Source organism: Mustela nivalis (assembly GCF_964662115.1).
Source record: "Mustela nivalis genome assembly, contig: HAP1_SCAFFOLD_2090, whole genome shotgun sequence".
In the NCBI taxonomy this organism is placed as follows: Eukaryota; Metazoa; Chordata; class Mammalia; order Carnivora; family Mustelidae; genus Mustela; species Mustela nivalis.
The window spans coordinates 1,450-13,504 of record NW_028134574.1 but is presented as its reverse complement, the minus strand read 5'-3'; the positions used below and the strand labels follow the sequence as shown (position 1 = coordinate 13,504).

General features: G+C 51.6%; 1 protein-coding gene across 3 annotated transcripts in view; it reads left to right on the top strand.

Moving 5' to 3' along the window:
- STEAP3 (STEAP3 metalloreductase) overlaps positions 1–11,671 on the top strand; it is a 48,153-nt gene extending 36,482 nt beyond the window's left edge. For all 3 annotated transcript variants that reach the window (XM_082750919.1, XM_082750921.1, XM_082750920.1), the window contains 2 exons: positions 1,623–1,787; positions 8,821–11,671. In XM_082750919.1, coding sequence (XP_082607045.1) covers positions 1,623–1,787; positions 8,821–9,102 — 447 coding nt within the window. In that variant the 3' untranslated portion in view covers positions 9,103–11,671. The remainder of the gene's footprint in view (positions 1–1,622; positions 1,788–8,820) is intronic.
- Positions 11,672–12,055: the final 384 nt, after the last annotated feature.

Sequence of the window (12,055 nt, the reverse complement as noted above, 5' to 3'; positions counted from 1 at the left end):
AATTATTAGAGGAAAAAAAGAAACCCAAGACATTTTGCAAGCGAGTGTGGTATGTGAGTGTAATCATCCAGACTCTGACTTGTGACATTAACTGCCTGATTTTACCGAAACGCAGAGAGGAATGACTAATGAAGTCTATCGGAAGAACAAACAATTTGCAGTGAGATGACTTACTTAGTGGCAGTTGTCAACACCATGAAGGGGTGAGTAAGACTTAGAGTTGCGTTACGTAGGAGACCTCTCTGCCCTGTGCAGGGCAGTGTCGGTCACAGCCCTCCCGCGAATGCCAAGGCGTGCTTGGTGCACAAGCCCAGTTCCTGGATAGGGACCTTGGATATCACCTCTTCCAGGCCAGGGTTGCCCACAGTCACATACGACTTGCGGTCAGGATGAGAACCTGAGTCCCCAGATTCCTTGGTCCTTTTGTGGCTTACGGACACTGACACGAGCCAGCCTCCCCCAAAACAGAACTGAAGACATCGTGTTTCTCAATTGCAGGAAAAGTACCCAGTGGCTGGCATTTTTTCAGTTTCTTTAAGCTTTGTGTCATCAGCTTTTCAACAATTTCGCTCAGCCCACCGGACTCATTTTTAATATTATATCTGGTAACTGGGCCTGGCTTATTTTTTTTTTCCCCTGCTGAAAGAGTTTCTCACAAACTTGTATGAGTCATTCTGTTTTGCACAGCAGAGACCTGCCTGCTAAGGCAGAGTCACATTTCCGAATAGAAAATACTGTTCCTTGATCTGCTGCTAGAGTGAAAGTACCAGCATTTCATGGGGTGTCTCAGAGAACACCTTGATTTCCAGGAACTCTGCTACCTGGTCTAGTTGACGAATGACGGTTCCAATGAAAAGATCTTAATAAAAGCTTCCTTCAGTGTGTGTGCCGTATGAGGAAGTGCCGGCTGGGCTGGGAGTGGGGAGGTGGGCAGTAGAAACCTCTGGGCCCGCAGGGGCTCCCTGATTTGTGTCTACCCCTAGCTCAGTGGGGACTCCCAGCACTCTGGGAGGCCAGGCATCCTGGCTCCCTGCAGCCCAGGGCTCAGCACACAGCAGGTGCCCCGTAAGTACTCACGACTTGGTGATGGTGATAGATGTCACTCTCTGTTGCCTGGCAATGGTTGAGCCAAAGCTCTGTTCCTCAGCGGAAATGGGGAACTGAGTGGGAAGTCGGGAGCTGGTGGCTTTGAGTCAGGAAACGCGGAGGGGTTTAGTGTCTCTGTGTGTCTTTGTGTGCCCTGAGTGGAAGTCGGTGGTCTGCATGGCTGATTGTACTGGGTGACTGACCCCAGGAAGATTTGAGAAAGCCAATACCTGGACCGCCTGGGTCCCCACCCCAACTCTGCCATCTAGAGTGTCACCTTGGGAAAATTACTTGATCCTCGTGCTTCGTTTCCCTCATCTGTAAAGTGGGGATAACAGTGCCCCCGATCTCATGGGGTGGAGGATTAGGTGAGCTGATGCCTGAAAAGCACTTAGAGCAGGACCGGGCCCATGTGGGATGTGGCGAGAATGTTAGTCATTCCGGTGTTTCCCTAGCCCTACAATACCCTCTGGCCCTCCACCCCAGGGCACGAACCTCTGCTGCTGTGCTCATGGTATTTCCTCCACCCACCTCAGGTCTTGGCCAACAAGAGTCATCTGTGGATTGAGGAGGAGGTCTGGCGGATGGAGATCTACCTATCCCTGGGAGTGCTGGCCCTTGGTACACTGTCCCAGCTGGCTGTCACGTCACTGCCCTCTATTGCAAACTCGCTCAACTGGAGGGAGTTCAGCTTCGTTCAGGTAAAGCAGTTCTGCCTGTGCTGGTGAGCGTCAGCCCGTTTGGCCTTGGCCCTGACCCTCCGTGAACCCTCTTGGCTTTCATGTTCAGTGCGACAGGACTGCTCCGTCAGACACCGGGGCCTTCCCAAGCCTTGAGGGCTCCCCCACGTCTCCGAATACAGGGGCTACAGGACAAGCTCATCCTCGGGACATCTGGGGAAGCCGGATGTAGACATGTGAAAGAATTAGACAACAGAACAGTGAACCCTGAACTAAAACATTCTCCGTTCCTACAGGTCTTGATCTTTCCAAACAGAATTCCATGATGCATCGTCATTGTGTATCTCACTGGTCTAGCCTAGGAGTCAGTGAGCCAGTGAGTGAGCTCGCTGACCGCTCAGCCGCCTCCTTTCAACCAGCTCTGTTGTCCCCTTTAGGCCCCAGAGGAGGTGAGCATTAAGACCACCCATTTACAGGGGATAAAACTGCAGGTCCCAAAGGACACCATTCCTGTGACACACCCAGAGAAAAGGAGACCTGTAGTCTAATACACTTGAGAAAAGATTTGCTTCCCTAAGAGATTCACAGTGTGCTTTGGGGACATCAAAGATTCGAGTAATGTCTACGACAAACCGACCTTGTTAACCAGACTTCTTTGACCATGAGCACTCTCCTCCCCCCCACTTTTGCAGGTTTGGCTTTTGGCTTTGTTTCTGGTTTTCAGACAACAGCAACTGCATTCCACCAGACACGGTTTAGGAAATGCTGCTACAGGGTTTGGGGCCTTTCTGCAGGTGTTCTTTTGGGTAGTGTTTATTGGGTGGTGACTGCATGCCAGGCCCCGTGGTAGGCCTCCAGTGTGATAGGGAACAAGACAGGCACAGCCACGTTTCAGTTACAAGGATGACTGGGACAGGGACCATTTTCATATTGCTTTGGCATTCCCCCACTGTTCTCTATACGGAGTACTCGGTCAGCCCCCCAAATGTTGGTGGATTAACTCATCCCTCTGTGGAGGGGTGCTGACTAATGCTACATTCTGTCATTGATACTGGATTGGGGCAGAGAACAGCACTCATATCCACCCCCAGTATCAGCACAAATCTGTCACGTCTCTTCTCTGTATGTTGAGGACGCAGTACAGGATTCACAGAGGGACACTGACCATGCAGTGCTCTTATGCAATCCAAATGAATTGTTCCCGATGGGTGACGCTTACATTCCCTAGAACAAAACACAGTTGTGGTTGTTTGGGCTTTTTTTGGGTTTTGGGGTTTTTTTTGAAGTATGTCTGTTTCTTGAACGTCACTGGCTTTGCTCATCTCCGAAGGTCTCTGGAGGAATGCTCCAGGCTGACACATGCCAGCAGCAACAGGGGAAAAACAGAATTTTATTTATCTGCCGCTAATCCCCTTGGGTCGCACACCCAAATCTCGGATTTTCCTGTTCCTGCTTGGAGTATCCTGGAGTGCATGGTTTATCCGCAATTAAAACAGACTGTAGGTCGCTCCTCTCACCGAAAAGTTGCTCCACTAAGCAGCCGTAGATTACAAGCCAGGCTCTGGCTGCCGGAGAAAGCCCAAGGATTTGATTTTGTTAGCAAAAGCCAGCTGGAACCTCTCGGGCCGGGCTCAACTTTACATATTGAAGAACTGAAACGTAAATATGTTAGTCCCTCGGCCACTGCAAGGGGAGGCAGGTTGCAAGGCCGGGAGATGGGTAGAGAGGCAGGGTTTTACTTGGGAAAGTCAGACGCCCACATTCTGTCCATGAAAACAAATGCTCTGTCTCCCCAGGGCGCTAATATGGGGAGGAGGAACTGTCAGCACCCAGGGCCTGGAGTCCAGCTCTGCCTCCCCCTGTCCCAGCTCTGGAATCATGGGCAGGTGACAAACGCTCCCTGAACCTCACGTCACCTGTAAGGTAGAGTTCATGCCTGCAGAGCTGTGGTGAGAGACGACCTGTGGAAAAAAGTAGAAAGCATCTTGCTATCATTCTTAGAGTATGTGGCCACATTTCCATTATCCCGGACTAAGCTACCAATGTCTGAGTTCACAATAGGCCAAGAGACTCCCGCCCTGAGCATCAGAATGGTCCAGGGCCAGGTTTGCAAACTGTGGTCGATACTCACTGGGGGGTTGTGAAATGAATTCAGTGGGTCACAGCCAGCTTTTTAAAAAATGAAATAGGACAGAATGTTACAAAAATGTCAGCGGGCTTTGCATGTCCTAAGGAGAGATTTTTTTTTTTTTCAATTATTGATTTAGTAGTTAAATTTACATATGTGGTATACCTGGTTGTGTCCGGGACAGTAATGAAAAAATGTGATTCTTAACTACAAGCCACCATCTCCACGTCTGAAATCACAGGGCTCTTTTGGAGAATTACAGTTACCCAGAGCCACCCCTGACTTAAGGACTCAGATGCTTGAGAAGTCTGTTGTTGTGAGCTCCTTGGGTGACAGGTGTACGTATGTGCTAACCGCTGGGGTGGCAGGCCGAGGTTGCGGAGCCACTGGATTCTGGGTTTCAGTCCCAAGCCAGCTTCCTTCCTCAGTCCCTGTCACCTCCCGCTGCCGCACCCGACCACCTCGGGTCACCAAGGTTGAGCCGCTGGCCATGGAGACCCATGCTTCTCGATGCACTTGGCCTGACTCCTGAGTCTCTGATGATTTAGGGAGCTGAAAGCCACCAAAACAGCGTGTTGACACTGTGGTGGTGACTTGTGTTTCTGTTCATCCTTTTGTTCCTGAGGCTGTTTCCCCAGGTATAAATTTGGGAGTTTGTGGTTATGGCTGTATGGCTTTGGTTTGGTCTCGGCTGTGCTGACTGCTCGAAGTAAGCCAGTTAAGCCTTGTCAGGTTGCTGAATTGCCAAGTTGGGGCAGCTCAGAGACATCAGGGTTCTGCTCTAGCAACTCAGTTCTGCCCCAGAGTGAGAGGGACTTACCGTGACCTTGCCCATGCCAGCCACCTGCCTAAAATAATGACAGAGACCATCTCTGACCCCAGCTTCATGAATGACTGTCCGCAGCCCCTCTGCGCCTCCATAATTGACCAGGAGCAAGAGACACTGGCAACTTGGCTGTTTCTTATTTGCTAACAAGATTATATACAATGTAAATGGCCTCAGCTTGGTGAGTGCAGGGGTTGAGGCTGGGGGCAGGGCAGTGTGGGATTTTCATATTGTTTCCAAGGAATGCGTTTTAGGAAAATGAACTCACAGAACCATCCAGGCGTCCCACTGGGATTGCAAAGTCCAAAGGCCCTTTGTTACTGTCTGATCTTTGGCTTTAGCCCTCTCTGTAGACCGTTAGCCCGAGGCTGGGGCTTCCTGCCCTCTGTCACCGTGGAATTTGGGATGGCAAAAGGATGGCGATGTGGGAATGGGAGCCGCTGTCTCGGTGCCCTCCCAGAGCACATCCACATTGTCTGGCACAATCCATCCCTCCAAATCAGGGGCTAGGGACGGTGGCCCACGTGGGTCAAACCCTGGAGCTCAGGGCATGTCACTAAGGGAAATATGGAGGCCTCCCCGGGGGCCACCAGGGCTCGCTCCCTCGGCCTGGGTGGGTTCTTGTTGCTTCAGCATTTGGGGAAGCCCCAAGTGCAGAGTGTGGCCCATCAAGGGCTCAGTGGATCTTTGTGGAATGATATATAGGATCAGGTCCATCAGGTCCATCGTAATCTGTAGCCTGGGCGGGGGGGGGGGGGGGGCACACACATGGGCTTCTCATCCCTGACGCTGGAAAGGCTCCTGTGAGGAGAGTCTCTTAATCAGTTGTTCTTAGTCCTTACTGCGTGAGCATTGTCGCTGAATTCCTAAAAGCTAATAATGCGGGGGCCCCACCCCAAGCCAATCTCAAGTGCATTTGCCGGCCAGGCTTGGGCATTCCTGCTTTTCCCAGGCTCCCCGTGATTTTACCGTGAAGCCAGATTTGAAAACCACAGTCTCAGACTCAGGAGTAAAAGGCTTCCCAGTCATCCGATTAAAGCCCAGTAAATCCATGTGAGTAAGGGGAGCAAGGGTTTGGGGCCGGGCAGCTGGGCGGGCAGCTAGTTGAGCATCAGGGTGGTTGTCCAGCTTGTTCAAGTTCTATTCCTGACAGTCAGGGCTGGGGACCTTTCCTCCCCTCTCAGTTTCTTTTTATTACAGTAAAATAACATAACACAAAATATACTCTCTTAACCATGAAGTGTACATAGTTCAGCAATACTAAGTCCGTCCCCACCATCCGTCTCCAGAGCTCGTCTCATCCTGCAACACTGATGCTCTGTCCCCATGAATCACTAACCCCCACGGTCCGCTCCCCCAGCCCTGGGCGACAACCATTCCACTTCGTCTCTTCTGAGTGCACCACCTCACATAAGTGCAATCCTACAATATTTGTCTTTTTCGTGCCCGGCTGATTTCGCATAGCATCAGGTTCTCAAGTTCGTTCATGTCCCACCAGGTGTCAGAACTGCCTTCCTCTTCGTATTCCACTGTTTAGAAATAGCCCCTTTCCCTTGTCCATTCTTCTGCTGGTGGGCACTGGGGCTGCCTCCGTGTTTTGGCTACTGGGAATATGGGGTGTCCACATGTCTTTTCAGGATGCTGCTTCCCATTCCTTGGGGGTACATGAGAAGTCGGAGTGTCAAAGTGAGTGATGATTGTATTTTCAATTTATTGAGGAGCCCGTCTTCCCCTGCCTCCGCCTTGCACAGCAGCCGCACCCATCCACAGTGCGTAAGGCTTCTAGTTTCTCCACATCCTCTCAGCACGTGTTTTCTGGGTTTTTTGACCATAGCCATCCTCACGGGTGTGAGGCAACATCTCACTGAGGGTTGGACCTGCATTACCCTGAGGATGAGTGATGTTGAGCATCTCTCTGCGTGCTTCTTAGCCATCCATAGGACTTCCCTTGGAGAAATTTCTATTCAAGTACTTAACCTGTTTTCGAGCTGGGGTGTTTGGTTTTCTGTTGTTGAGTTTGGGAGTTCTCTACATAGTCTGCATATTAATTCCAAATCTTTCCTCAGTGTTGGAGACCTTCTTAACCCCAGTCTTCAATATCGATAGATCAGAACTTAGACAAAGTTGGTGTGGGTCAGAAGTTGAGAGGAGATTTGGAATTCCTTTTAGAGTCCTCTGGAAGTGACAAGGGTCTGGTTGTGACTCCCAGTCAGGGAGCCTTTGTTCTGGGGGCTGACCATTTTCATATGGCCTGACTGGGTAGTAGCACAGATCCAACTATGGCTCTTCCCAACAGGAAATTGTTAAAGACGGGATAAAATCATCTTTGAAGTTATTAAAAGCCAAGAAAGAAAACACAGAGATGACTAGGAAGGCCAGAAACTGGGGATCTCTTGGCACCTAGTATTTTTTAGTGGTTAAAAATGCTGTACTTGGGAACCTGTCTATGAATGTAGAGTGTAGAGCCATTAGAAAATGTTTGTTTTTTCATAAAAGTATTGCAGGTACTTCTTCCAAAAAGTGTTCTTCCACGGACCGAGGTTGACCACCCTGGTGTTTGTACTGGAGTGGGAATAAGCAAGGCATTCTCCATGCAAGGGAGGAGTGAGAATGAGGCCAGGTAGCAGAATCAGACCCACTTAGAACCGTGCCTGGCGGGGAGCGCAAGTAAGACCATGTCTCTCAGCCGAGCCCTGGATCGGTGCTGACAAGCGGGGCTGGAAGGAAATCCAAGAGGCCCAGTTGTAGCTTCCCTGTGGAAGGCTGCAAGCCAGCCTATGAAGAGTACCCCGAGTACCGTCATACTGCCACATTTCAGTTGAACCCTTCTGGCGTCTCCTTGGAGAAAATGCATATGTGTTCATGGTTTGATGAGTCACTGCTATTTTCATTCCTTATGTAATAAACACAGGGCTCTCCTGCCTCAGATCTCTCCATGGTTCCTCAGTGCGCCCAAGTGCCTCTCCTCTGTGCCTCTGTGCCCTGCCTCTTGGGTGCCCCATGCTCTCCATCATCCCTGGCCCATCTGTACAGCACTTCCCCCACATCTCCAGCTTTAGCTCTGGGGACCACTGACTTGTCACTGAGGCTCAGTTAGTGTCTTGCCCAGGGATCACAGTGTCATTGGAGTAGACTCTGGAATGCCTCGCTTGTGGTCCATAAGAAACTGCTAGAGATTCCCAGGCTAGAGCTACAGATCAGGAATTCCCAGCTCCCATGGGAATTCAGGACTGTGTAGCCCTTGTGGCGATGAAGAGAGGCCTTGGCTGGAGTGGGTGGGTACACAGAAGCCCGCCTGAGGCTCAAGGGCTGGCACGCTCTCCTTCCCGGCAAGATGGCGTAAACCGCTTCCATTTGGGTTTGCGATGGTCTGGGTCTCCACACAGTATCCACTCCATTCCAGGCAAGAGAGGAACCTGGTAGGGTTTCCATCTGAGGTGTTGATGAGTCAACACCAAGAGCATTTACGTGATGCTCTAAAGCCAGGCTTCCCAGATGGTGTCAGGTCGCCCGGCCTGCAGACTTCAAGCCGCCCTCACTCGTAGTGCCAAATCCACACACGGAGTATGCTTGTTACTTTCTGTTCATGTTTCAATCAACTTGAAACCAATCCACTATTTTATCTGGCTTCATCTTAGGCCAAATATAATTGGTGAAATTCTGGCTTTGGTCTGTTGGCAGACACCTGTGACTCTAGTGTACATGAAACTATACACAAAACTTGTAAAAAATGTTTTAAACGTCATTGAACTTCATTCCATCTCAAGTCTTCCCCTGGCAGCCACCAGAGGTACAAATAACACAGTTTGGGGAAAAGCAGCATCACTTTTATCAGATCCTCATGATTCCCTCGATCCTCACACACCTGCAGGATAGAGACATTATTTTCATTTTTCTGCTGGGGAAACTTCAGCTCTCAGAGTTTAGGTAGTGGTAAGGTCCTGCACAGAGGGAGTGAGGAGCTGGGATCTGAACCCACAGTCTCAACTACCGAAGCAGCCCTCCTTCCTCTCCTTTGGCCAGGCAGGTAGACAAGCGCTTGGAGGAATCACTGCGTGTCACCAGCCTGTTCCTAACCCCAGCTTTCCTTTCTCCCGCAGTCCACTCTGGGCTTTGTGGCCCTGGTGCTGAGCACCTTGCACACACTCACCTATGGCTGGACCCGCGCTTTCGAAGACAGCCATTACAAGTTCTACCTGCCTCCCACGTTCACGCTCACGCTGCTGGTGCCCTGCGTCGTGATCCTGGCCAAAGGCCTCTTCCTGCTCCCCTGCTTCCGCCGCAAGCTCTCCAGAATCCGGAGGGGCTGGGAGAAGGATGGTGGCGTCAAGTTTGCTCTGCCAGTGGACCACACCTTGGCCCAGAAGACGAGCCACGTGTGAGGTGCCTGCCTCCGGCCCCAGAAACCAGACGCGGGCCGGACAGTACCCCTGGGCCTGTCGGGGCTGCTTTTCTGGATCGTGCGGTATGGTGAAATTGGGCGCAGAGCGGTGGTTGGAGGTCTGAATTCCTGGGACCCTGATGTACGCGGTGTAATATTCAGAAGGGCACACACGCGGGTGTGACATAGGTGTTCGTATAGATTTCATATATATAACGGGATTTGCATTTATACTCACTTAGTTAAAAAGTTGAGTCTCTGGAGATTTCAACTTGTAGATTTAAAAAGCCAGTGCCAGATGTTAGAACAGCCACTCACCCTGCTGGGATCTCTGCAGAGACGGACGCACCCTCTTTGCAGTGAAAAAGGGCAGTGAGAGCCTTGTACCTTGGTGGATTCTATCCGTTTGTGTCCCCACTCCCTTTTTGCTGCTTTCCCCGAGGCTTTTGCAGAGCTGGGGTTCTAAGGGGGCAGATAAGAGCTCAACCTGGAGTTGGATTCTGTGCACAGGGCTAAAGAGTCAAGACCCAGCAGGCAGAGCAGGGGCGGGCCGCCTCCCTCATTCACCTTGGGCAGCAGCTGGAGGTCAGATGGGAGCCAGGGCCCCTGGGGGGGTGAGCCTGCTGTCTGGACCCTGGAGTCAACGTGTCGAGGGCTCCTTTGCCAGGTAGGAGGGGGCGGGGGACGGGGCCCAAGCTGACCTCCCTTGTCCTTCCCCAGCTGGGGAGAGTTTTTTCCTCTGGAAGTCCTAAGTCCCCAGCAGTGGCAGCACATTTCTCTCTTGTGGGAGTGTGAAGTCACCTCCGTTTGGGAGCCACTAATGAACCATCTTGAGAACAAGTGTAATTTCTTTCCCTCCTTTAAGTTGCTGATGACCGTTCCTTAAACCACTGTGCCTTCTCACCTTTCAGATTATTAGTTTGGATATCTCTTAGGAAGGCTCAGAGCAGACCCTCTGGAAGTCAGCTGGAGGGGGAGGGGAAAACAAGGCAGACAGCGCTGGGCATCCCAGCTAAGGCTTTCCTGGGGCCCACCCAGGGCATGAAGGACTGATGACTGATTGTCTCCACTGGATTGGGCCTGTGGAAAAAACACTGGGGACCTCGTCAGAAGTCTTCCACTGGCAGGGAAAGAAACTGCCAGAAGACCAGGCTGGCTCCAAGCTCACCACTGCTCCAGGGAAACAGGGAGAATGTGGGCGACGGGACCCCCCCTACCCCCCCATCCAAGAATCACCAACCCCAGGTGGGTCAAAATCATCGGGAGGGTCTTTTCTACCAAAGCTACAGACTTGAAGTGCTTCTGCCCCAAAGCACAAGAGGCTGCACCACAGACAGGGTCATGGGACATGTGGCCTCAAATCCCATGTCATTTCTTGCTCATTCCTACCGAAACCGCTTTTATGTCCCCTGTGGCGAAACAGCTGTTCTTGGCCAAGCCCTCCTCCCCCCACCCCCACCCCCGCCTCTAGAACCAGGATGATCTTGTCACCTCCACAAAAAAAGCAGCTTTGAACATAGAGGGGATGAAGTCCCAATGGAAGATACAAGTGAGGCCAATGCTGAATTCTGCTCTGAATGGGGAGTATTGGTCATGCTCATGTCTCAGGTCTTCTAGGCCAAAGGGGATCTCAGGAACAGAGAGTCGAGCCAGCAAAGGCTGACAAGACCATGCTGCAAGAAGAGGAGGCCCCTGCCCCCCCCCCCAGGGAGGCTTCATTAGCTCTTCATGTCTGTAGAGCATGTAAGCGTCCTTTAGTGAAAAGGGGGGCGGGGCAAGTGCAAGGATATCTCATTAGGCCAGTGACTGTTGGAGGGAAGGCAGGGCAGGCAAAGCTGTCTGCTTCCTGCAGATGTTTTCCATCTGCAGGAAGGCTGAGTGGCAGAAGCTTGTCTTCCAAATAGGCCCTGATCCTCGGAGAGGCTCGCTGAAAAGGAGGCGGGCAGGTTCCAACATTTGCTTCACAAACTGAGGGCCCATCATTTCCCGCTGGTGGGAAGCAGGGAGAACAGGGGCACCCGGGATCCACCAGGGATCTCAACCCCAGTCTGTACTGGCTGCCTGCCTTCTCTAACCCTCCCTGGGCCCCGGGGAATTTCCTTATACCAAAGATGCTGACCTTCAGCAAAATCCAGTAGGCTTCCTCCTCTTGCCCCTGCCCACCTTCTGCCACAGGTGCTCCCAGGGGAAGGAACTGGTTCCAAGATGGGTGGCAGGAGGGAACAGGTGTAGTAGAGGACCTGGCCACCCACCAGCTGGACAATCAACTCATGAAAGGCAGGGTGCGCTATGCACTTGGGCTTGATCTGGTGTCTCCTGCTCTTCCTTACCTCACCAGGCAGCTGGCAACAGCATCCCCCTGAGAGCGAGTCACTCCCTTTCACCCTGGTAAACTCTATGTGCCTCTGGGTACAAAAGTGCCTGAACCAATGTGCTCTGGAAATCCTAAATGCCGTGGTCTGAGGTGGACGTTTAAAATCAATGTCATTGAAACAGTCTGTGTATTTTGTGTTGACCTTGTAGAGCTTGTCTAAGCAGCAGCAAAAAATAAACACCTAACCTTCTGTGAATTTCAGGCTTTTATTTCTGTCCTCCTCATCACTTACTCACTCATTCATTCACTGGCTCCATGAGCCTTCCGATTGGTCCTTATTCTGAGTCAGGCAATAGGCAAGGCGAGGCCAGAATGATTTGGGCTAGAGCTCACCTCTGGGGAAGGACAGGTATGCATACCTACAGCAACAGGCAAGGAAGGCCAGATGAGATCCAGGTGACAATGTGGCGAGGGTGGGGGGGCATCCACTGTGTGTATGAAAGAACACTCAAGCCAAAGCTGGGGGAGTCTGGGGAAGGCTTCCTGGAGGAAGCAGCGTCCATGCTGCGGTCTGTTGGAAGGCTGCGGCTTTGAATGTAGGTTAGAGCAATGGTGTTTTTCAAACTAGAATGTGCACCAG